At 40.9% G+C, this 27,599-nt stretch overlaps 1 protein-coding gene across 6 annotated transcripts in view; it reads right to left on the minus strand.

The window, feature by feature from the left end:
• OSBPL1A (oxysterol binding protein like 1A) overlaps positions 1-27,599 on the minus strand; it is a 213,414-nt gene that overhangs the window by 46,695 nt on the left and 139,120 nt on the right. For all 6 annotated transcript variants that reach the window (XM_037032020.1, XM_037032009.1, XM_037032029.1 and 3 more), the window contains one exon: positions 18,028-18,181. In XM_037032020.1, the coding sequence (XP_036887915.1) occupies positions 18,028-18,181 (154 nt within the window). The remainder of the gene's footprint in view (positions 1-18,027; positions 18,182-27,599) is intronic.

The raw sequence follows: 27,599 nt of genomic DNA on the forward strand, positions 1-27,599 counted from the left end.
AAAAAAACGATTACATCAATTGTCAGCTGAAATCAGCATTTCTCACACTTCTTAATGTTGAGATCAATTTTTTACAATTTTTAAAATAGATTTTAATTACTTAATTTTAGAGAGCAGGGAAGGGAGGAAGAGAGAGAGAGAGAAACATCAATGTGTGGTTGCCTCTCACACCCCAGCCACTGGGGAGCTGGCCCGAAACCCAGGCATGTGCCCTGACTGGGAATTGAACCGGTGACCCTTCAGTTTGAAGGCCAGAGGCACTCAATCCACTGAACCACACCAGTCAGGGCTGATGTTAAGATCAATTTAACTCTTAAAAACAATCCTTTAGGACCTCAAAGAGTTACACAACAAAAGAAAATTTTACTGTGGGTTATATCTATCACCATTTATTATATTAGAAAAAATAATATTTTACTTATTAATTAAATAATAGTAAACCCAATGTTAACAAGTAACATTTTTATGAAAAAACAACTATTTTCCAAAACAAAAATAACTTAAGAAGGGTGGCACTATGCTACATTTTTGCAATCTCTTTAATATCTGGATCACAGAAGATAGCTGGTTTCTCTTCACTGCTTCCGCACTGGATCTGTATTCTCACACATTGCGAAGTCTCCGGAAAACCCCACTGCACACTTACTAGTGAATGCTAGGAAAAGACAACTGTCTTAGTAACGTATGAAAATTGTTTTAACCTGTGGTTCCCCCAACAAGGTCCTAGGGATCCCCAACCAACACAAAGGGACAACAGACTCCACTTCGCAGAAGCACGGGCACAGTCAGTCAGCGAAAGGGTGCTCCCCTCCTCTGAGTGTGCCTTTAGGGAACTTCGCAACAAGGCGACTAAAAAAACAAAACCCAAACATTCATTCAACAAATATCGACTGAATTTCAACTGCTGCTGTGATTGATTTTAAGGATCACAAGAGACTGAACCAACAAACTAGTCAAAAATGTTCACAGTTAACATACCTCCGTTTCAGAAAAGTTATTTCACTTCTGGATTCTGCTTCCACACTTGAAAAACCTGGCACTTCTTTAGCTAAATGAGTTTTGAGCTATTTGGAATTAGTGAGATTTTTCATATTGTCTTAACATTGAAATCTGCGAGTAAAACCAGTTTCTTTGGCCATGAAACTCAAAGAATTTCAAGTTAAGCTGATTCAATCTGATTTTACCATTATGAAAATGATGCTCTCCTGCAACTGAGGAAAATAAGGCTTGCCCTACAAGTTGGTAAGATCTATGTCCACAGTCTTAAAATTGCTATTTTACCTCAGTCATGTAATACTAACAATCGAAATTGTAGTTGTAATACATGTGAAGCATTAAGATCTTCAAAAGTATCTTGCACATAAAATATTCTGTTTAACACATTAACATCAACACAATTAAAATAACTAAATATACCCATGCAATTAAATTCCTAAAATCTACCTTTCCCCATTTCAACAGAAGCACTCCTGGGCAGTGATATAACAGTATATATCACTTACCACTCTTTTCCTGCATGTACCTTGCAGTGCACCTTCTACCAACTTCCAAGTTTGAATTCAGACATATCTAGGAATCTCAAGTTCTTGCTGCATTACCTAGAATAGCATCCCGAAGCCTAGTATAAACCAGCACTGTAACTTAGGCTGAGCTATACATGAGGGTGATGGGGTTGGCAGAACAGCAGAGTGTTTAATCTGCTCCTAGATGTCTTCAACTAAAGTAAGTCTAGAGACTTGGAGGCAGGTAGTCTAAGATCGCTAAGACTAGTCATGCTTTTTTTAGTTACTATCCATCTTATAAAAATCCAATAACCTGGTTTCCTATTTGAAGCTTTCTGTGATAATTTTATGTAATTATTTCATATTACTATTTGATTTCGCTATGTACTTTTTATAATTTATTTTTCATTTTTGATCTTTGAAATTATAAAAAGTCTAATTAACCACTTAATATATTTGGCTCTACATAGGTGATCATACTTGTTATACAACAGGTTTTATTTGTTTTGATTTTAGTAAATTAAAATTGCATATTCAAAATCTGAAATTCATTATCATACGGACTTTCTAAAATTTGTGATTCACTGTCCATCTTCAGTAACATCATACATTAACTTGCTGCTCCTGTTAGTTCATCACTACCATTAGAGTGACAGGAACACCTAGAGAGCCATCGCACTGCCAAGCCGAAATGGACTGAGGAGAGCACACTATGAACCAATCCTTCAGTCTGTAGAGAAGCTACCCTCTGGGCAGCCGGAGCCCCTCACCGCAGACCTACTTCATGGTGCTCAGCACAGCTGGGAGAAAGGCAGGACACAGAAAGACAGACCTTAACCTGGGGGCAAGGTGCATATTCTTTGCTTACTCTTCTTTCTGGAAGAATTACTAAGATTTCATGCAAATGGGGCACTGGAACAGATGTGAAGTAACTGACATGAAGTGATGAGAGTAGATCATAGTAAGGACTTAATGACAGAGAATGCTGATAAAATGCACGGTATATGAGGAACAGATCAGGGAGGCATCGAGACGGTGAACTCAAATGTTCACGAATACCTCCCCAGGTTCCAGAAGGGGTCTGAGACTGTTTTATTGCTAGTGATTTTGTTGGAGTGGGAGAGGAAAGAAGACTTTCCTGACTATGATAGAGCTTTTTTGGACTCTGTACTAAGAAATGTCCCATCCTGGAACCTGAATGTGCTCAGCTGAATCAGTCATCTGACAGTAGACAGCACAAGATGTTGGCATGAGGGGATGTGAGTGCTTGATGTCAACTCTGGAGCAAAAGTGAATTCAACAGGCTGTATGTTTCCTGGAAAACCATAGACAAGGACTTCAGATCTCTGAAACAAGAGTTGGGGAGCTATGCATGAAATAGTTTGCAATAAGAGAAGACACAAATAGAAGCAGTGATGGACCGAATAAAAGTAGTGTCCTTCTGCAAATACTCTGCCTCGTTCACTGCTTGTTTCTGTGGCTCTAAACTTTTTAGACTTACTTCCTTTTAAACCACACCTACTTTTTCAGAATGAATATAACTATTTGTTTGTGATCTGCTTTAGTCAGTTAAAATGCCTGATTTCACTTCCTTTTTAAAAGATCTGAGGTGTTTTTGACAGCTTACCATCAGAGGGATAGAATTTCTAGACAGAGTTGAATTTCTGGTTCCTTCCTGCTCAGTGGCACATAATACCTCTTGGGGTGTTATCTGCGTATATGTTAGTTTCCCTTCTGTTTCCTTTCTGATTGCCTGCTGAGCACAGTGAAATATCTGCACTGCAAAGAACAGCATTCTCCCTCTTTCCTCTTAGAAAGGTTTCTTCTGCTACGAAAGATTATAGAGTGTCCCTAAAACACAATCATGTCCAAGCAGTGTACCTGATCTTCTGAGATATTACGCTTGTTCTTTCTGATAAAATAGATTATATCAATCATATCCTGAAGGAAACTAGCCACAAACCTTGGTTTTCACTAATAAGAGAATGCATAACTACTGAGGAGAATCAATTTCCATGAAAACCTTACACCTTTATTATTCCTGCTTTCTTTGGAGTATTCTGCTTTGGTAGAATGTTGGTGGATAATGGAGAGCATAGGAAGAGAAAATTCATACTTCTAGAATTATTTAAGTTGAACAGTTTTTCAATCCCAGATCTGTTTAAAACTGGCAGAACCCGCAAAGTGTTCATGCATTCTTGCGTGAGCTCTTGTCAATGAAGTAAAAGTCTATCAAGGCCCAGAGAACAGGTTCCACGCCCATGTGAGTTTGTACCAGTGCCCAGCACTGAACTGATGGCAGACGGGTGCCTAACAAATGCTATGGGACCATGATGTTAATTCTCTAAATTTTCATGTAAAATAAACAACCAACTGCATTAATTAAAGGCTGTGACAAGCTGTCTTAAATTTCAGCATGAGAAAACTTTTGTCTAGGTATGAAAATCTTTGTTATTTTTATTAAATATTTTATTTTGTCTTATTACCACTGTCCCGATTTTCACCCCTTTGCCTGCCCAGCTGTCCATGTCCGTGGGTCATTCACACACGTTCCTTGACTAGGCCCTTCCCCTTCTTTCCACAATCTTTGTTATTCTAAACATCTATTAAAGATGATAAATTTTAAAAAATAGAGGCTCTGGAGTCAAAAAACTTGGTTTGAATGCAGGTTCTAACACTCGTTGGCTAAGTGATTTTGGGGCAGTCAGACTTTCTGCACTTCAGTTTCTTCAACTGTAAAACTGAGGATATAACGGCACCTGCCATACCTATAAGACAGATATTTTCAGAACAAAAGCTATGGAGTTTGTGAAAGTACTTTATATACACCAATTTATAATCCAAAGTTGTAGCCATTATACTATGCACAAATTGTAAATGGCTCTGGATCTAACATTGACAAGTATAACAGAAGATTAGAAACCAGACGGACCTAGGTTCCAGCCATCTTGCTACTTAGATTGTGTTTTTGTGGGGTATTGTCCATTCTAGAGATGCAGCAGTTGAAGCATGAATAGATTATATGCTGACCAAAGCTTTAGAGCTGCTATACTAAGTCACTGGACTGAAACCAAACCCAGAAGAGAAAGCGCATTAAGCTGATGGTTCTCAGTCATCTTATGATTATGGTACACTTTCACCTACTAGAATTTTTGACAATATATTTAAGGTATTAAAAAACTCAAACACCATTGTAAAAAAGTAAAATAATATTGTGAAGAATCTATGTTTTAAACTATCTATTTAGTTCACCCACAGAAGCCTGTCATGCTGAGGACTGTCAAGGGCTCCAAATGTCTCTCTTTAATATTCAAGAAAACATACTATTATACTTTAGCACCCGTATGCAACTATGCGACTATCCTCACCCAAACACCGGCCAAACCCTGCTCTCCCACAAATCACATTATCTGCTCAGATCAATGTCTCAGCACCCGGCACAACAGTACGCAGTGCTGCTTAGAGCCACTTATGTTTTCCACACTTGTCAGGTGCAGTGACATGCTTCTGGCTGAAAACCAGGCTGTGTAATTCATGTGAGTCACTGCCACGTTGACAAGGAGCTGGCACTGGGAATACTCACTGAGGAAAAATGGAAGCTGACAGGTCCCACACCCTTACTCAACACAGTGCTCTATCAGCCCGACTCAAAAGCAGGCTCCTCGACCTATGGTTAGGGTCTGTCGCATTTTATGTGATGAGTGTGTTTTGAAGAGTTATTTAAAAATAAACACTTTTTTCCTGAAGATTTTCAAGGCACGAGACAAACAAATCTTTAAAGGACTTCTATGTTTTTAAAAGAATCACTTCCCTATTTTTCCCTTATAAATCCTTATTATATATGATGTTGTAAAGTCCTCCTGAGCAAACCAGCAAAGCAAACAATACCTAAGAACTCTGTGTCCCCTGAGACACTGTTCTCCTTTAAACGAAATTTAGATGGGTCCAGCTCCAATGGAAAAGAAACACTTTGATGCATTTGTAAAGAACAAATCCCAGCCATCAGAAGTCAAGGCAACCAATCCATGAATTATTATGATTAAGAAGTGGGCGAGGTAAACAGAACAAAACAGACCATTAAAAGACTAAGTTATGTGGAAGACATTTCCAAGGCACTCAAAACCCTGTGTTCAAATGTGTGGAGGGGGGAGAGGCCTCTTCAAATACAGCAAGACGCCAAACAGGAATATACATTTTATTTGGTATTGAACTTTTTTCTTTTGACATTCTGAGGGTTGTATGTGGATATAAAGCAAACTTGAAATAGAAATTGGATATTTACCTAAGAGATTAATAAAGCCTAGGGATCTGAGGGAGAAGTAATGAGACCTCGGTACGAGCAGAGCGCTCTCAAGGGCCCACGGACGAGTAACAGAGCTTCCAGCCTCTAGTTGCCTCTTGTTTACACACTTCTGACAAGGAACGTTCATAGCCAGCTTTGTGTGGGCCAACCACACCTTTGTATTTTCAATAGAAAAAAAGAAAACATGTTTCAGTCTAATAAAAAACTGTAATAAAAATCAAGCACAGGAGGCATTAAATTTCACATTTACCAAACAAAAGCAATGTTATTCAAAGATCAGTGCTTTCACTTCAGCTACCTCTTTCTCAGACTCTGGTTTCAGAGGACAATGTAAACCTCAAACCCATCCAAAGACATTTCCTTATGAATGAAAGGATGGGCAATAATTCCGCTGGCCCACTTTTGCTTAGGGTTTATCAATTTTTTACTTATAACAGCACCCAACATTAGCTAAAATAACTGTGAGTGCTTTGCATAGATTTTCTCACTTAATTATCACAAAAAGCCAACAAGGCTTTTTTATACCCATTTTAGAGATGATGAAATTATGTTTCAAGGAAACTATAACCTAAGGTGTGGAAAGTGGAGACACAGTATTCAAACCCAGGTAGTCGTAATAACTACACTATATTTTTTCTCAATGAGCACATACAAAGGTGTGCAAAAATCAAGAAACAGAAACAGGGTTTTCTATTTAATAGTGTTGTTTATTAAAGCCTTTTTAGTAACTATATTTCTCAGTTTGTGGTAAGAAATAAAAATTCTAAGAATTATCCTTCCTCTGGACAAACCTAGAAGAAAATATTTCCTACCCATGTCACATACAAAAGGCTGTTTCCCTAGTGATATTATAGGACACCTGAAAATTGGGGAGTTCAAAATTCTCGCAGAAAACTGGGCACGGAATGCGAGCAATTCACAGAAAAAGGAACGTGAATAGATCTGAAATGCACAAGCAGATGCTCAACCTCCCTCCCTTCAGAAGTGGACACTCCACAACAAGAGGGGCTTTGTTCAGAAGCACCTTGAACAGAATCTGGCATAACAGGGGCTCACAATACAGGGTGAGAAAAGGGGGGTTTACCGTTGTAAGTACTCGAAACAGAGTTCATAATTATTATTTATTAATTATTGTATTATTTTCCATACATACAACTGTAAACCTACTTTTGCCCCACCCTGCATATTGGTTAAATACATAATCTGATATACAGACACATACTTTTTAAAAGTAAGGATGAGGTAGGAAAGAGCATAGGAAGAACTCTGAGACTGGGTTGCTGTTACTGGCCAGCATCTAGCATCCTGGTTGCCAGGAAACGCCTTTTATTACTTAGGTAGAATGAATAGCAAACCAAGGCAGGGAGGAGGAGGGAGACACGTCTCACCTACTAACTCAGCAGTCCCGAGCCTGGCCCACTAACATTGCCAGGTGTTCCAACACCACAGGAAACACTATGTTAACAAGGAAGGAGGGAAGTCCACGAAATTCTATGTAGCATTTCCACTATTTGGGAAAGAAAGCCTTGAAACTGTGCTTTCATCCCAGAACCTGGAATGTGGGAGAGGGTCCACAGTACCCAAAGAAGTCCATAAATAACTTTGGGGAACTGCCCCAACTTTAATTAACTGCCTCTCACGTGTCTGTTTTACAAGATGAACAAGTAGAGTCAAGCAAGATAAGGATTAGGGCTAATAGACACCCACACACACCTACGTCTGGGTAGTCACTTCCCCCCGGGAAAGCTGGCACCACATTTACCTGTCAATCAATATGTAACTTTTTAACTCCCATCCCACCAACTATATCAGTCAGTCCTCAGAACAAAGAACTCTCTCTCTGCTCTCTTGGCTCTCTGGCTGCCCCGCCTCAGGTCACCTGGGGGCCTATCACCCTGGGGGCTTGCCACCTGGCCTCCAGCGGCCCTTATTTTGCCCTGAACTTCTATCTATGCCTTTCACGCCTCCCACCCTAGCTAGGCCCATTCTCTTCCAGGGGAAGGGGTCACTAACAAACTCTGAATGCACGCTAATAGATTTTCTGACCTGTAATTCTTTACATGAGTCAGTAAGAAGAATCAGGTCCCTTCCGTCAACAAGGCTAAGAAGTGTACGAACACATTTTCTATCATTTGTGTGAAAAAAAAAAACAGTGTTATACGTAATAATGATGGTTGCCATTTGGGGAAAGGACGGAGAGTGGCTAGCTTAAAAGCTGAGAGTTAAAGTTTGCAAAATAGATATTATTACACTTCTGAATTATCACCAACTAAAAAGTTTAGCATCATCTCTATACTAAACATACATTTTTTATGAGTTGCAAAAAGATAACCAAATCGACTAATATGAAAGAACATGAGATGAGAGGAATTAGAATTAGCATATATTAAGTGAAAAAAAAACCCTCAAAGTTGTGCAGTGCCTTTTATAAGGAAAAAATGGGGACTTTTATTTCTGCATTGCTTATATTAAAAATGAAATAATTTTAAAATTATAAAAATGCTTACCTTTAGGGGTTGGAGGCAAACAATGTTGACAGAACAAGAATAAGGGAAAGTAGATTTTTCAACATATACCTTGTGTTTTGTATTTTTGTCTTTGAAATCACGTATTTTACAAAACTATACAATATGAAGTTGAAAGGCAATTCCTCAGACTTGAGTGCAAATGAAACAGATGAACCTACTGTGTGTAACGTTAACAGTTTAACCACATGGAGAGGAACCACCCCAAGTGCCCTAAAAACCCAACACTGGCTGTGTGTCCCAGGCGGAATGTAAGGGTTAAAGGAACTAGAGAAATCTAAAATCCCTTTCAACAATTGCATTGTTGATAACATTACTTGTATATTTCTGTGAGTATGTATGATCTGAAGATATATTAGAATAAAGCAAATAGGGAAAACCATTTTAAGCTGAAAATATATTGGTACAAACTCATGACAGCATTTTCCTTTTAGAAAAGGTGGGGAGGGGGTTGCATCTGTCTCCTCTGAGTAGAACTGAACACCGCGGCCAGCCCAGCAGCACTGAGCATTAACACGACTCAGACTGTGACATGTAAATATTATTTCCCACTGAAATGAAATGCAGCTCTTCAGAGAAATAAGCTGACTCTCTGTCGGGGGCAGGTAAGGCTGAAGCATCTCTTTGGATGAGAAGGCAGCTGTCAAAGACAACTTGATTCCTGTACGCATACTATACCTAAAATTGACAACAAAAACTGGGGTCCTATCTAAAGAACCCTGAACGCAACACAGACGGCCAGGCTGGACCTCCCTCCGACTGGAGATGGGAAAAAGTTAACTACAACAGACGAACAACCCACTCGTATGTTCAGGCACTGCTTTTGGAAGATGTAAGCAAACAAACATAGCCTGAAAAGACGTAATGGGAAGTTTTCTTTATTGAAGAATTGTAGCTAATAAGGACTGACAGAAATGTAACACAACCAGCATCCCCTAATAAAGAGAGGACAGAGACACCGATCAACAACAGCTGCTGGAATCATTAGGTTCAAGGCTGTTGGGCAGCTTTATCCGTGGCTGTGTCAGACGGACAGTGCCCAGACCCAGGAATCCACCTCAGCATCACAAAACAGAGAAAAACCAGACAGCGTGTGCTTTCAAGGGACGTACCGGGATGGCACATGTGCCTGTGCAGTATTTCATGCCAAGTAATTCAAACCTAAATCTTGTTGGAAAAAAACATATATATACACACATATACACACATATATACAGAGAGAGAGAGAGAGCGCCATCAGTTGAGTGTATGCGCGTGAGCGCGCGCGCACACACACACGGAGCCATCAGTTTACAAGAATTCAGGAGTGAAAAAAAAAGTTACAACGTTACATGATGCAATGGGAACTCAACAAGCAATATCCAGGCTGAATCATTCTACAGGACAAAGGACCAGGTTTCTTCCACAAACAAATGCAAGAACGAAACGGGGAAGAGGGGAGGAAATCTGGAGAGTAAAGCATATTTAAGAGACACGTAAACCAAATGCAGTATGTAGACCCTCTAGATTTTGTTTATTAAATGACATTTTATATCCAATTACTAAGTGACATTTATGAGACAACCAGAGGACTCTGAATACTAACTAAATATGAGATGACAATTAGGACACTCTATTTTAGGTGTCTTAATGACAATAATGATATTGTAGTTTTAGAAAATAAGAGTCCCAATGTTCTCCAGATGCATCCTGAAGTAATCACAGATGAAAAGCATACCCGAGATTTGACACACTACCACTTTATAGGGGGCAGGAGAGCAACGAAGTCTGCAGACAAAACGAAGTTGGGTGAGTGATGGTGCTGAAGACCAACAGTGGGTGTGAAGGGCTCACTGTATTATTCTTCCTATTTGTATGGCTGAAAATTTCCATAGTAGTTTTTAAAATGGAATTATATGGCTAAAATATATATTCCTCATTTTTCTGCATTCTCTAGGCAAACAACATAAATTCATTAGCTATTTGTTCCTCTGTTCTCTCAAGTATAGCTTTACAGATTTCTGATACCCTAGATAATCGCTCTCACTTGCCCACAAAAATCAGTGACTGAGGGAGAATTGATTAGAATGAGCCCTCAGGGTCAGGTGAAAGTGTTATCTCGCCATCATTTGTACAGAATGCACTAACGCTAGAGTAATTCTGTGTTTTGTCCAGAGCCCCAAGCCCAAAGAGGTGTCTTACGGGTCAAGGGCAGGATCAGGAGCGGGGACTGTGGGCCCTTAGCTCCTGCTTTGGAAAGAGCAGCTCCTCTTCTATCTGCTTTTCAAACTAGGACAGAAAGAGGTGAATTTTCTGGAAAAGGTGGAAAGGTGTTTAACAGTTTTTCTTAACTCTTGCCAATAAGTTTGGCAAGTCAACCTGGTTTTGTGGAGCTAATGATCATGAACTTAGACTCATACTGTCTTCTTTTATTCTTCCTAACATAGCCCCAAGTAACCCCACAGCCTACCAGCTTGTGAGTTCTAGATGAGGTTTTTGCATTGAACCCTTTTTTGCTGATGTCTTCCCCGCCTGCCAGGTTGGTGCTCCCTCCTATTGGTCGAGATATCTCCAAATGTGCTTTTTGCAGGAGAGGTGGATGTCTCATGCAATCAGAGACATCCTGCTGGCATTTCCTCCTCGGCTTTAGCTACTGCCATCCAACGCGACAATCTGTCCCAGGTGCCAATCTCCGCTGCCCTTGGAGATAGAAGTCTACAGCTTCCCGACCGCCCTCAGTCTGCCTACTCCATAGTCGGTGTCGCCCTCGCCCAACCTCTGCTTCCTTTAATGTGCCCAGCACCTTCTTTCTCTACTGCTCCTCCTCAGGCTTCTCACTGCTACTCTCTCTCTACTGCTGTTCTGTCTCGGGCTCCTGAGACAGACTGTGTCCAGCCTGTTAAAGAAGTGGGCCTCACAACAGAGCGGTGTGATCTTCTAGTAATTAACTGTTTTAGTGACAGCCCTCTACTCTGCAGAGCAAATGAGTACTCCAGGGCAGGGACTAGGTGGAGACCGCAGACTCCCCATGTCCTTGGAACCGCCGTTCCCTCCAGCCCACACACCCCACCATCTGTCTGGGCAATTCTGGGCAGGGATCTTGCTTTCTCCCATGACTCCTGGGTCTTTTCAAAATCAGAGATATGTGTCTGGACTCCTGCTTAAGTGATTCTGGTCACAATATGACAATGACAACCTATCCCATAGATTTCCTGACAGACAAGGGTGTTTTTCTGCCCAGGGCACCAGAGGACCTCTGGGTGGGGTGACTTCTTACTAACACTATGCCCTGACCAAATTATGTCTACAACCAGAAAATGTGTCCCCTATCTGTATGGAGATTGGATGATTAATTGATATTTACCACTGACAACATTTTCTCAACATAACCTTAGAAAGCTATTGCCTTAGCGTATATTTCTCATCTCTTTGTTTGACTTCCACTTGTCAGTATGTTCCTTGTCCGAATCCCTCACACACTGAAGACAGCTGTTATTTGGCTACCTGGTAATCCAATTCTAAAGCAGTCGTGCAGAATAAATAAAGGATAAACTAAGCAATTGTCTGAAGTCCAAATCCATCATTCTACCATTTCAGCAAAATAAACCTTTGAGACTCTTAGCCACATTTACTAAAGAATAGACGGCTTTTATTCAAGTCAATTTATCTAGTACATTAATTAACATCAGGCAAAAACGTAGTGTCTGTCATATTTGTTATAAGAAATCCCTCCATATTCCAAAATTGCAAAGATATTTTATATTTTCTTCTAAAAGTTTGGTTTTTCCCTTTCACATTTCAGTGTTTGATTCTTCTAGAATTTATATTTGTGTATTTGAAACGGGGGTCTCTTTCCTTTTCCTCCCCCGTATTAAATGGCTGTCCCAGAACCAATTACCCACCAGCCCATTCTCTCCCTCTCTGACCTGTTGGGCTGGCTCCGTCGGCCCAGGCTTCCTCGTCCACCTGGGCCTGCGGACCCTGCCCTTGCATTCTGCGTGTCCACCCGCCTCCGGGACAATTCTCTGCACTAAAGACTTGGACTCGATCATGACACACGGTGAGGGAAAAAGCCTTTTTTCTTTCCTCCAATCTGGTTCTTGAGCATTATCTTGGCTTTTCTTTTTTTTTTAGGTTTATTTATTTATCTTTTAGAGAGGAAGGGAAGGAGAGGAGAGAAATATCAATGTATGGTTGCCTCTCACGGGTCCCCTGCTGGGAACTGGCCTGCAACCCAGGCATGGGAATCGAACCGCGATCCTCTAGTCCGCAGGCCCACACTCAATCCACTGAGCTACACCAGCCAAGGCTATCTTGGCTTCTCAAAGCCCTCTGTGCTTAAATACATATTTCAGAACCTAGTTTTCAACTTCCAAAGAAAAGGACATTGCAATTTTAATTAAAATTACATTGAGTCTACAGGTCAATTTGACAAAAACATCTTTATGACAATGAATTTCCATCTCAATAAGTTTTATGCTTTTCCATAAGTTTTACTCTAACACATTTTTGCTAAGATCTACTCCTTGGAGACTTTTTAATAACTTTTTAATAACTCTAAATATTCCCCTATTTTAACTGCATTTCTGTCTGTTGATGGTGCACAGAAGTGTAATTAGCTGATTTTGTATAAACTCAACTTTGCCAAACTTTCTTGCTAATGCTAATAGTTTGTCTGTAAACACCTAGTTTTATTTATCTCTAAATCCTGTGGGTGTGTTGTCTCTGGCTCCAGCCTCCAGGTAATGCTGAGTAGAAAAGATGACAGGGAGAATCCCTGTCTTACTCCTGATATTGTAAGAACTGTTTTTAATATCTCATTATCAAGTAATCTGTTGTGGTAACTTTTAACCAGATTAAATAGGATCTCTTCTATTTGTGGTTTGCTAAGATATTTATGAACTGTAAGTAACTGTTGAATCTCACTGAATGTTTTTTCTTTATCTATCAGGATGATCATATGGTTTTCTCCTTTACTCTATTAGTGTTATTAATATAGTGAATAACATTTGAATACCATTTATAGAATCATAACATGAATCCGACATTTCAGGTTCTGACTGACCTGTTCTGTTTGTATCTTTCACACCCTATCCGGTGACATGATGATATAAATATCAAGATCTTTACCAAATATAACAACTTGCGTCAAATGCTAAGAAGTTAGATTAGAGCTCCGAACAAATTTAATAAACTAGGACGAGGAGTGGAGAACTGAGCCTGTGGCGCACAGCCAAGATGCCGAGGGGCCCTGTAAACACAAACCTGGCCTCAGCATGCTGGAGGCTAACTGCCCGCGAAGCAACTCAATGTATTTTCTGGGGAGGAAAAAAGCACGTTGAAATGGAGTGTTTATTCTGTACGTTCTCTAGCTCTGCAGTACTTCTGGTTCCAGGTCTTAAATAAAACCCCAACTCTTTCTGTTGACGGACCTCCAGAACTAACTAAAAGCCCACTGACACATGCAACTCTACACAGTAAAGGTCATTGGCTGGGAGAGTACATAGCATATCAGCAATTCAGAGTGAATAAAAACCAGAATGCTTTCCCCAGGCTTAATAATACGAAGAGACATTGCACAAGTTTCCTAAAACTTCAGTGTGGTAGAAAAGCCATTTTTCAAGATTCCAGTTTGTAATCACCAAACTTCTAGACTGAGAAGAGAACTCGCAGTTGATTGAGCCCAAACTCTTATCTAAGAGATGACTTAAGCCCTGGCCGGGTGGCTCAGGTACTTGGAGCATTGTCTCCTATACCAAAAGGTTGCAGGTTTGATCCCCAGTCAGGACTCATACCTGACTAGGTTTTAGGCTCCATCCCTGGTCAGGGTATGTATGGCAGGCAACCAATTAATGTCTGTCTGTCTGTCTATCTCTCCCCACTCCTTCCCTCCCACCTTCCTCTTTCTCTACAATCAGTGAACATACCCTCGGGTGAGAATTTAAGAAAGAAAAGGCTCTAGCCAGTGTGGTTCTCTTGGTTGAAACATCATCCGGTAACCAATGGGTTGCAGATTAGATTTCCCATCAGGTGCATACCCAGGTTGCGGGTTTGATCCCCAGCCCGGGCACATATGATCCCCAGTATGAGTGTAAACAGAAGGCAACAAATCAATGCTTCTCTCCCTCCCTTCCTCTCTCTCTAAAAGCAAAGAAAAAATTTCCTCAAGTGAGGATTTTTAAAAAAAATTTTTAAGAGAGATGACTTAAACCTTAGTTATCAGAAGAATCATTCTCTTGGTAATTATCACATGGGATGAATTAAAAATCCATACTATCTATACTTTTATCACCATAAAAATAAACTCAATTAGCACAGCATGCTTTATTTCATATTAAATTAATATAACATAGTATGCCCTATAGCTTGTGTTCCTCATGGCCAGAGGTTTTCAAACTGCACCCCATGCTGCCACCGTAGGATAACTGGGTGTGAAAGGAAAACAGGGAGCAGGGGTTCTTTGGAGCAAAGCAAATCCCTCTCTTGGAGAAGAAAGGGAGTAAACAGTCACTAACAGGTCATTTACACTGCGCACTGCCCGCCGCAGGCGCTCTGTGCATGCTCACGCATCAAACAGCAGCAGCCACGCAGTTTGGAACAGCTTCCTATGCTCTGTTGGGGGGGGGGGGGGAAGCCGGTTGTTTCTCTGCTACACAGAGAGTAGAGCCCCAGGGCTTTCGTTGGGTAGGAAGTGCGGTGGGTGCGGTGATTCCCACTGAAGCAGCAGCTGGAGGGGGGAGAGGAAAGGACCCCTCTGTGGGAATCTCATCAATCTTTGAAGGTAGCTGAGATTTTAATAGTTAGCACACTAAAGTTTTGCTGCACAAATGGTTCCTTGGCTAAAAAAAACCAGAAGTGGTTGAAAACCCTTGTTCTATTTTATCAGCACATCAGTTAAGCCATGATTTCACACTTCCCATGTGAACTATAATTTGTAAGTCTTCTCTTTCCCATTTTAAAATATGCATTTCTCTTTTAAATATTCTTCCTATCGCCATCCCTAAATTTAAATGAGTATATATATCCTGGAGGTAAGTGATAATATGAGGTGAGAAGGAAGTGTAAGGTTTCTATGGGAAAGTTAAGTAAATGGTAAATAAATTATTTTTCAATATTTAAAAAAAACAGAAATATATGACAAGGTCAAATAGAAATTCTGTATTACTTAAAGATATGAGAAAAAACTTCAAATAAACTTCATGGTGACTTTAGACTGCTCCCCCCCAAAACAGCAGACATGGGCTTTTCTGAAATATTCCCCAAATTACTTTAATTCAAATCACTCTTACTATTAATAATTGCCCATTATAATCGCAAATTACTTATAATGCAATTCAAGGAGCAGGCAAGAGGGATTTGATTAACACTGAATACTCCATCTCTTTTCCTTTCCTTTTTTAAAAGAGTTTATTTATCCTCAGAGAGAAGAGAAGAGAAGGGAAGGGAGAGAGGGAGAGAAACATGACAAGCAAGAGAAACATCGACCAGTTGCCTCTCACATGCCGCCCCCAACTGGGGACCTGGCCTTCAACCCAGGGATGTGCCCTCATCAGGAATCGAACTGGTGACCTTTCAGTTTGCAGGCAGGTGCTCAGTCCACTGAGCCACACCAGCCAGGGTCCTACTTTCCTATTCTAAAATTAAACTTTNCTTTTCCTTTCCTTTTTTAAAAGAGTTTATTTATCCTCAGAGAGAAGAGAAGGGAAGGGAGAGAGGGAGAGAAACATGACAAGCAAGAGAAACATCGACCGGTTGCCTCTCACATGCCGCCCCCAACTGGGGACCTGGCCTTCAACCCAGGGATGTGCCCTCATCAGGAATCGAACTGGTGACCTTTCAGTTTGCAGGCAGGTGCTCAGTCCACTGAGCCACACCAGCCAGGGTCCTACTTTCCTATTCTAAAATTAAACTTTGAAATTATGTGTGGCATATGCTGTTTGTTTGGTTAGAGAAGACAGGCTTTAAAAAAAACCAAAAGTTCTATAATCACTACCTCTTAAAATAAGTAGTTATGCTTTTCACATATTTGCTCATAATGTCCTAAAATGACCTCTTTTCCTTTAAATAACTAAAGAATGTTTTATTACAGTTATAGGTTTACTAAGCTGCATCCTGCTTATCAGTTTAACTTTTCTGGCTACTTTACTATCTAGTTGCATTTCTCTTTGTTTTTTCTTAGTGATCTGTTCTGATTTCATTTTTTGAACAAATTCACCTTAACTTTCTGTACAATCTGAATACATCTGTGCCATGTGGATTTGAGGAACACAGAATATAGCAATATGATACAATAAATTTTTGTCAAATGCAGAAGAACTACTTTTATGACTATCGCACACGTACGGAAGGGCCAGCAGGCCCCGAAGAGCAGAGGAATGCCCCTCCAGCCACAGGACAAGACAGCATCTACGCACAGTGCTCCTTCTGGTATTTACAGTTTCAGGGGCATTTGCGTGCTGCTTTGAACATTCCAAAGCTTCCCACTATGTCCTCACTGTGCGTCACAATGTACGTGTTAAATAGTTATAGGCTCTCTTCTCTTTAGGCCTTTAGATAGGCCTGCCAGGTGTCCCATTAGGTATTTCAAGGCCTGCTCAGAACTTAGCCCTGGACCCCCAAAGGGGCTGCAGCTGCAGCTAACTATAACTGCAAAGGAAATCAGGAAAGACGCAGAGCTAGCCCCATAGTGTGCCATGGTAAATGCCATGAGAAGACAGCCGTCAGTAACCATGGTTAGAGGATAGCCTCTTATTGAACAAAACTCTGGTTTTATCTGGTTTGTTACCTAAAACTTCCTGATCTTGTCAAAATAAGTACAAAGTGAGACATTTTGTTAACAAGGAGCAAATACACATAAACCAGAAGTGATATGTGTGTGTGGGTTGTGTTTTTTTCCCACTAGAATAATTAAAACCAATTGTAGCCAGAACTATGGTGCAGAAAACAGGTTAAAGTTACACAAAATATAATTATTGAACAAAAAAACTACCTTAAAAATTGACAGTTAATAACTTCTTACCCCCCAAAGCGCTTTTTGCGATGACAACAGCATGCATCCTTCGCTGACAATTTGATAAGTATTTTGCCCTGTGAACACCAGCAGGCACATACGCCCTTGTGCCTGCACACTTGTGCTGAAACTGGAGAACTCCAGTGTCTGTTACGTCTCATTAATCTGGGACAATCTCTAGGACTAAATCATCGAGGGAATAAAAAGATACTAATGCTATTAGACAGTATAAAATGGATATGTTCAACAAACCTCGGGTCTTAATAAAAGTCTTTGTCAAAGTGTAACTAAATTGAATCAACAGGCAGGCAATATTACCATCCATTCTTAATAAAACCAACAAGATCGAATGACGAGAAACTAAAATAGCATTGGGAGGCAAAGCCATAAAAGATGTATGACGAAAAAAGGAGCCCAGCGTCAATTTCAATAAGGAGTTCTGCACAGCCTTTCTAAATTGCCGACTGAAAGATTTATGTTCTGCTAAAATCATGTTGCCAAAACCAAGTTTTGTGCATTGTTCCTACAACTACAGATGACGTTCTCCTCTTACATAAACAAAGTCCTTAAACTAAACGCTTCTTTGAGGTGACACAGCAATATAAATACCCAACACAGAGAGGAACAAAGCGACAAGGCATACTTTTAAGACTTGAATGGGATTGGAAATAAAAAGCCAGCAATGATTATCGTCAATGGTTCTCCTACCTGTGTTTTTTGATGCCATTGGAGACTGCATCTCCCCCTCCGCAATCTTTTCCTTCGGACATTCTGTGTTTTCTACCCAAACGCTCCCCTTCCTCTTCAAAGGAGTGTGCCGTCACTGCTTCCAGTCTACTCAGGGACCGCTCCGACTCGGAATCTGTGGCAGAGCAGGTTCACAGTCAATGACTGAAGTTGGCTTCGGTAACAATGCGTATCTCCCTGCATGCACCAGGCTTTGAAACTCAAGCAGCCTACTTTGTCCTTAGACAATCCGTTAACTGCCTCCTCAAGGGTCTCAGAGAGCCTGCTCCCAGGAAGGGCCAGCTCGGATTTGTGAAACAGATATAGGTTTCCACCAACTTATAATTAAACAGATCTTATATATTGAAAGAGATTTCCAAAGAACGAATTCTTTAAGAAATCACATTCAGTAGCTTCCCCGCCCCCAAATTTCTGTTTTATCTTTTCTTGCAAAGCATCTTAAGCATAACTTTTTAAAAAGGCATTCAATTTTTACAATTCATTATACAGAAAAAGCTGGAGCAGCTGTGCTTAGGAGAAGTATAAATGACATCTGATACTACAGACACAAAAGCAAAGGTAATTTTAAAATACTTAAAAAATACTTCTTCTGGTGTGATATTACTGAGCTAAAACCAGAAGTGTCCATATAAGACCTCATTATCTGGCAGGCATTTTTGGGATAAAAATGCCATGTTCCCAGTTGGCTGTGTTCAGATGCGAGCCATCTGCCTGTTTGGGAATGGACTGTCAGGCACGTTCACATTCTTCACGTCCTCCCAGCTCCCCCGGGGTGCTTTGGTGGACGTGAGGCAGGCCCACAGGGTTAACGAGAATGCTAATGACCTTACGATTTGAGTTGGGTGAAATGGGATGTGAACCCAGGTTTTCTGTCTCCAAGTTTAATGCTCTATAATATTTCAGCTCAAAGGAGCAGTCACTCAGTCTTGAAGAAACATTAAATGGCTCCTAAGTTTCTTTTAAAATGTGAACCCAAGGTAACGTCTAACCTCCCTGAGGCAGATGACTCTACACTCAGCTGCTGTGGGCTCCGGAGAAGCACTCGAGACACACTCAAGCAAAGTTCCTTAAATACATTTTCGGTCATGTGCTTGACATATCTTAAAGCCAAAATGTTCAGGAAACAAAAATTTTTAGTACTTCTCTTTCCCTTGCACTGCACTGTCTAATTCACCCGAAGTCACGGAACTTTATTTTTATCACATGGGGCCATTAGTAACAACTGCTGGACCAGCACAATTGCAGGTTGGACAACACTCCGTGACCTCTGAACTCCGGATCTCTGAATGATGTAAGTTAATTACAGAAAGCCTTTCAATGCTGGAAAAGTTATTTTTATTTTCTGTAAGTATAACCCAAGAATTTAAAATATAGCTTTCTTCTACCATGCACCCTATGACAAATAGATCTTTTAATAATCAATTTAAAGAAGTATTTTTCATTGTCAATTTTGGCAATCTGTATGGCCAATAACAAGGGGGCTGTCTACTCATTAGATGAAATAAGCGGTTCTTAAAATTACATTTACAAAAACAATAAATAGAAAAAATGCTTTTAACAGAATGCTAGGATAAAAAATAAGGACATTATTTTACAAGTCTGAAACGTAACAAAATAATAATTCCACTCTGCCTCAGAGAAGGGCCGGTCTGGTCAGGGAGATGGATAACTGCACCAACGAGAGGCGCGAGGGGACAGAGGTCTGTCTGAAGCCCCGCGGGGCAAAGCGGATGAACCCACTTCCTGGGGTGGGCAAATGGGTATCAGGAAAGGCTACCTAGGACAGGTTCAACTACAGATAAACCTTTAAAAACTTAAAACGGTGCCCTGGGGGAGGGCAGAGGGCAGAGCTACACAGAGGGAACCGCAGGAGCAAAACCTGAATAAACAGGATGATAGGGGTCTGGGAAGGTGGGGTGGGGCGGTTTTGTCACTGTGAGATTGTCAAATGTGTTTCATATGCAAAAATAAAGAAATGAAAAAGCCAAACAAAATAATCTCGTCTGTGTTGGTCAGCATTATTTAAGATGTGCCGCCACTTTTTAACTTAGATGTCACTGACGGGATTCAGAACAGGCCTCCCTTCGATGTGCTGCTGTGGTATGTGGGTCGCTGTGAGCTGAAGTCAGTGGAGGCCCATGCCTTCAGGAGAAACGCCTGTCCCTCCCGCAGGTCCCTGGCAGAATCTAAACTGGGGGCCTTGCCCACAGGAAGAGCCACCACCAGAGACAGTGTGTGATGCTCGGGGGCGAACACCTAACTACTGAGCATCTGCTCTTCTGACCCTGCTCCCTCTGCAGCTCCAGGTCCCTGGGCTCAGGGTGCAACATACACAGACCTCATTTCTCCTTTCTGTCCGAACCTCTCGTGTATGTGAGGTCTCTGACTCATGCACATGAAGTTCCCGTTCATACGTGTGTAATTAAATTTAGTTAATCTATCTCATATTCATTATTAGGACCTACAAGGGCAGGTAAACATTTCTTCCTCCTCCACATCTTCAAAATCTTAAAAACCAAAAAGCACTGAAGCAAAACTCTCAGGCATTTACTAAACATAACAATGCATAGGATACTGTGCTATTTAAGAGATATAAATCAAGACAGACGACTTATCCATTTAAAAAGGAAATTCGTTGGATAAAGCAATCTTGGATGTAGCAAAGTTTTCATTTAGAATGGAAGGACAGACAAAGTGCTTCTCAGATAAGATCAAATTCAAGGAGTTCATCATCACCAAGCCCTTATTATATGAAATGTTAAAGGGACTTATCTAAGAAAAAGAAGATGAAAAATATGAACAGTGAAAGGACAGCAAACTCACAGTTATTAACAACTACACCTAAAACAAAAGCAAACCAAGAGGACAGCTAGATCAGGAGCAAAACCATAGAAATGAAGAACACATGGAGGGTTAGCAACAGGGGAGTGGGAGGAAGAGAAGGGGGGAGAAGGTACAGAAAACAGCATAGACAGTAGGTAGAGAATAGATAGGGGGGAGGGCAAGAATAGTGGGGGAAATACAGAATCTAAAGAACTTGAGACACGTGGTCATAAACTAAAGGGGGGGAATGGTGGGGGAGGGAGTGTGCAGGGTGGAGGGGAGTGAAGGGGGGAATGGGATAACTGTAATGGTATAATCAATAAAATATATTTAAAAAATAAAAAAAAAGGAAATTCATAACAAAAAGCAGATAGCCAGTAAGTACCAAACAACAGGTGAGGCAGTATGAGCTTCTGTGAAGCAGAGACAGCTTTTCTCAAAACAAGATGTCAACCTAGCAAACACAAACCGAAGACCTGTCGCGGTCGTCCCCACCACGGGCACTGTGCTTACTCACAGGGACACACCGTCAGACGGCTGTACTGACCCTGTCCTTCTGGGGGTGGCAGGACCCGACGGCCTCTCTGCCCCCTTTCCTAGTCCTTCTCGCTCCTCCTCTTCTTTCTCCCTGTTCCTCTACTTCTTCTTCCCGAATCCTTCTCTTTGCTCCTAACCTCTGTCTCTCCTTCATACAGTCAGGTCAACTCCACCCAACCCCCCTCCCTGGCCCCACGCAACGGTTTCTGACAAAGGTCACCAATTCCCTCCACATTGCAAAGTTGAATGTTCATTTTCCATGTCTTACCATGACTCGTTTACCACCTCTGATACTGCTCAATACAAATCCTCTCCTCCTTTATCATGTACAAGGCACAGTGGATTCAAAGAACAGGAACAGCTGGTTCCTACCCATGGTCTAGCTGAGGCAGACGGTTTTGTGAACATGTGAGGTCAGTAAATTTTTCTCGGTGCAACAACAGAAGCCTAAATAGGGGCAGGAGCCACGAGGGTGGAATCGGCCAATTTCACAAAGTGAAGGTGAAGGTGAAGGTGAAGGTGTCCAGAAAGGACTGTGACTGATGATTGAGCTAAACTGACCAGGAGAGAGAGTGGGAATGGGCAGGAGAATCGCCAGAGAGGACCAGTTCCAGCTCAGGGAACAGCCTGACCCGACAATGGAGGGTTAAAGCGTTCACTCACATGGGAGGGGAAGACCCGAGAAAGGAGAGATGGCTGGGACGGCTGTCTGCAAATGAAGCTATGAGTCAGCCATGAAGCTGATTATATACAACAAACAAACAAACATCAAAGGCAGGCAGTGTGAAGAAAATATAAAAAGAGACCCGGAAGGAGGTGGTTTCCCAAACATACCAGGAGGTTCTGTATACTCGCTAGAGGTTAAGTCACAAACTTACCTCTGAACATCCTTTAGCTTCAGAGGCGAAGAAGGAGACACGATCCATTCGATGACTTACAGTTTCCGGGAGACAAAAACTCACTAGTTTCTTAAGGACCAAAGCTCAATTATTTCTAATACTGTGAACAGAGATGTCTAATGCATACATATGTGTGTATGTATGCATATATGTATATATGTGCATGCACACATACACACACATATACTTTGGAAGCCATTCTTAAATTCTATGCCTTCATACCATTGGCCACACCAATTAGTCACACAAAAAGGCCACAGCTACTGTGGAGGCTACTGATTAGGGTAAAGTCTGCCCAAAGAAGTATTTCAAATCTCTCTGTACTAATAAGTCAGTGATGGATCTCAGTGCCTCTGAAGTGATAATTTCACCCCAAAACTTCAGGGTTTTCCATTTTGCCCACATATGTAAATATCAAATAGGCCAGATTTGATCTACCATTCAGCAGTACTACACAATATATCAATGCCTTAGTGGAGAGAGCATGTCGACGCCTCCTATCTGGTGGGTACAGTGCTGTGGTATAAGGCCACCCACTCACACTCAAAAACAAACAAGGCGAGAAAGGGGAGTGACTGTCTGATGGGTACAAAGTTTCAGTCCGGACGATGAAAACGTCCTGGGGACGGATGCTGGCGGTGATGAATGCACAACAGTGTGACTGTGCTCACTGCCACCGAGCTGTGCACTTATAAATGGTGAAAATGGTGAGCGTGTACATTTCGGCATGATAAAAACAAAAACAGAACCCCAAACAAACAGGCAACCGCAACCCGTCAAGACAAAACCCAAGACCCACTGAACTGGACCCACGGACTGCATTCCGTCCCTGTCGTCTCTCATTTCAATGCCAACGATGAAGGAAAACATCGAAGGAGAACTGGTTGATTTTTATAAGATGTACTATTAAATGCATTATTATTAAAAGAATTTTATTCTAACAATACACACTGCTAGATTTCAGACAAAATTAGCCTTTCATTTTTTATTCTACTTCCCACTGCATTTTCCCCTCACAAATATGTATGCTTCTATGCGAGCAAAGTCACTTGAAATTTTCAGAATACTTCATCTATCTTTGAAAAACAGGGTAAGAGATTTATGCAACAGCTTTTCATTATTTATTCAACTTTTTCTGGGCAATTAGGAAAATTTGCATAGCCCTGAAGAATGACTGGAAGTGAAATACTTAATATATATTTATTTGTGGGTTTCTTTATTTCCCTCTAGTTCTGAAGGGGTTCAGGTGACTTAATTGACAACTATATTTTAAGAAAAAATGCCAGAGTAACATTGAAAAATCAACTGCTTTACAAGATAAATGCACTAGACTACCGATAAGCACTTAAGGTAGACGGAATCTTTGCTTATTTTCTCAATTAAAACATATTAGTACAGATTGGTAGTTACAAAACAGTCACGGGGACACAAAGTACAGCACAGGTAGTGGAGTCAGTAACACCGTGAGGACCGCGAGCAGTGCCAGGTGAGCGCTAGAAATGGGGGGGTTGGGGACACTTCGGAAAGGATACGACTGCCTGACCCTTCCGCTGTACACCAGCAACTGATACAAAAGGATACTGAACGTAAACTGTGATTAAAAAATAAAAAATGGTAATATTCACAAATAAAACACTAGTATTAATAAAAAGTTTGTCTTGAGGACAAAAATCTCAAATAGCCCAAATCTTTATTCTGAAGACATTGCAGACTGAACACAGTTCCCTCTCTCAGCCAAAGGTCATGACAGCCAACGGCTGTGAGGGGGTTAGCGTGATGAAAAATCAACTCGCCACACTGTAAATGCTACATATGTACAGCTTTCTTTATGCTAATTACTTCTCAATAAAGCAGTTTTTTAAAAACTTTGAAACTAAGAGAATCATTATGTCTATCCTATTTTTTAAGTTTTTTCCTTCTATTAAAAGGCTGAAACTTCTTTGAGACTCTCTGAACTTCCTGGATTTCCTGGAGGTCTATTTTCTTTGCCAGACTGGGGAAGTTCTCCTTTATTATTTGTTCAAATAGGTTTTCTACTCGTGGCTATTTCTTTTCCCCCTCTGGTACCCCTATAATTTGGATGTTGGAACGTTTAAAGATGTCCTGGAGGTTCCTAAGCCTCTCCTCATTTTTTTGAATTCTTGTTTCCTCTTTCTTTTCTGTTTGGTTGTTTCTTTCTTCCTTCTGGTCCACTCCCTTGATTTGAGTCCCAGTTTCCTTTCCATCACTATTGGTTTCCTGTGCATTTCCCTTCATTTCAATTATTTTAGCCTTCATATGTTCCTCTTATTTGTGACCTACATCCAAGACTGCTGTATCCAGCAAAGCTTTCATTTAGAATGGAAGGGCAGATAAAGTGCTTCTCAGATAAGGTCACATTCAAGGAGTTCATCATCACCAAGCCCTTATTATATGAAACGTTAAAGGGACTTATCTAAGAAAAAGAATATGAAAAATATGAACAGTGAAAGGACAGCAAACTCACAGTTATTAACAACCACATCTAAAACAAAAGCAAACTAAGAGGACAGCTAGATCGGGAGCAGAAACATAGAAATTGAGATCACATGGAAGGTTAGCAACAGGGAGTGGGAGGAGGAGAAGCGGGGAGAAGGTACAGAAAATAGGTAGCATAGACAGTAGGTAGAAAATAGATGGGGGAGGGCAGGAATAGTATGGGAAATACAGAATCTAAAGAACTTGTGACACATGGACATGAACGAAAGGGGGGGAATGGTGGGGGAGGGGCATGCAGGGTGGAGGGAAGTGATGGGGGGGAATGGGACAACTGTAATGGCATAATCAATAAAATATATTTTAAAAAAGAGAAGAAAGGAATGAAAAAAAGGCTGAAAGAGGTCATGAAGTTAATTATATCAACATGTCAACAATTCTCATAAGGTATTCTAATAAACATTTTTTTAAACATGACCTCTGCAAACTAGCTTGAGAACAAATAGTACAAAGGAGCAACATGTGGATTGTGTCCAAATACCACCCCCCACCGCCCCGTTACTGAAGGTAACAGGAAATGGTCAGGCACACACACTCAATTTAATACCTTTACTGTTTACAGCTTCCCACAAACTAGGCAAGTTCTAAAAATGTCCAGAGTAACCCAAGGTAACCCAAGCCTAAAATATCAGCGCTACATTTTTATTCAGCTTTCAGGTACTACTGCATAAACTAAAAAACAATACAGTGAATATGAAGAACACAAAGAAGATAAATAAAACCGACCACATTTAAAATACATTATAAACTGAAAATCAGGATGAGTCCAAAGGGGGCTGCCAAGACACTGCTACGATAATCTACTAAGGAAAAGGAAAAAAACTGAAACAGAATCTTGGCAGCAAGCAAGAAGAGCCAGAGATATTCTAGACACATCCTCTCTGAATGATGTCCAAGGTCAAAATCAGCCAAATGTTACAGTGTTGCTTATGACAGAGTTTCTTAAAAGTGTTGGCTGTCTCCCCCTCTCCTCAGTAACTAAATCTACAACTGTTTTGCACAACCTGAAAAATCTGTACACGCAATTGAGGGTGAAGAATTACACAAAGCACAGTGTGTGGGCTACTGGCAATCTTATGTGTAACTATTACTGACTATTATTGACTATTAAATCCACAGAGCTTTCTAATTTGTCTTGTTGATAACCTGAAAATTATTTTCAAGTTCACCTATGCATTCACTCCACAAAGAAAAACCTTCTAGAACTAAAGACCAGTTACAGAATAACCCGCAGGTATAAAACAAAGTACTTTCATGTGATTCAACTTAACAGAGTAACATTTACCAAATACCAGGTAAAGGGTAGTTGCTGAAACAGTTTGGAAAGATTAATGAGATAATGACAAGTGCCCTCCAAGGATTCAAAGCCCAATCTACTGCAAAGACATACAAGTAAGCACATGTTTACAGTGTTTGTGAGAATGGTGGGAGAAGTCACTCCTAGCAGACCTTGGACAAGACTCCAAGGACAGATGACATTTGAACAGCAATCAGTATGAAAAACAGTTTAAGGCAAGAAAAAAAAGACCGAGAGTGTGAGGGGGAGAGTAAGCTGCCTGAGGCCTGAAAGAACAAGGTGTCTGCCCAAGAACAGCTGACATCGCTAGAAAGAAGGGCGGCCAGATGAGAAAGGTGTGGTTTTTATCTGGCAAGTGGGTCTGACAACAATGGGTTAAAGAAGATGTGGTACATATTTACAGTGGACTACTCCTAACTACACACACGGAATGAAGTCTTGCCGTTTATGACAACACGGGTGGGTATTATGGAGGGTACTATGCTAAGTGAAGTAAGTCAGACGAATACTGTATGTTTCACTGATATGTGGAATCTAAAGAACAAAATAAACAAAACAGAAACAGACTCAGAGACACAGAGAACAGACTGATCGTGGCCAGAGGGAAGCGGGGTGAGGGAGATAGGTTGACAAGGTGAAGGTTAAAGAGGTGAAGGGAGTGAGAAGTCACAAAACAGTCATGGGATGTAAGGTAGAGTGTACGAAATATACTCAATGATATGTAATAACTGTGCATAGTGCCAGCTGGGTACTAGAATTATCAGGGGGATCACTTTGCAAATTATGTAACTGTCTAACCACTACACCTGAAACAAAAATAAAATGAAAATTGTATGCACAAGGGAAGACCTCCAAAAAACTGGAATTATCTTCTGGAAAACGGGCCCCTCGTAGTCCCGGCTTCCCCACTAGGTGAGTGCTCTAGGAACCCGTCTGTATCAGCGTGCCAGCTGGTGTTGTTTCGAGATGCTGCATCTGGCTTCAGTGAATTTTTCTGAAGACTCTTTCAACACAATTGCCCATTTCATATGGGTGATTTATAAGTGTACCCGCCCACACTACCAGCAGTTTCTGACCAAAAATGGCATGACCCCCGTGTCCCACCCCCCCATTAACCTGATCTTCCCCGAATGGCTTTTTTTGGTTGTTGTTTTCCCCAGTGAAAGATGTCCTCACAGGGAAACATTTTGATGATGCGGAAGAGGTGAAACAAAAAAAATGGCAGAAGCACTAAAAGGCATCAAAATCAAGATCAAAAACTGGTTTGAGTAGTAGAAAAAACATCCTGATAGGTGTATTGCATCCAATGGAGAGTACTTCGAAGGTGACTGAAGTTTAAACAAGTAAGAATAAATACACATTTTTAATAAGTAAATTCCGGGTTTATTTTGGGTCCTCCTTCATATATGTAAATAAATTTAAAAAATAAAGTGGGTCAGATCACAGAGTCTGGGCTTAACCTG

Source organism: Sturnira hondurensis, unplaced genomic scaffold (assembly GCF_014824575.4).
Source record: "Sturnira hondurensis isolate 20B ecotype Veracruz unplaced genomic scaffold, ASM1482457v3 Scaffold0001872, whole genome shotgun sequence".
Classification (NCBI taxonomy): domain Eukaryota; kingdom Metazoa; phylum Chordata; class Mammalia; order Chiroptera; family Phyllostomidae; genus Sturnira; species Sturnira hondurensis.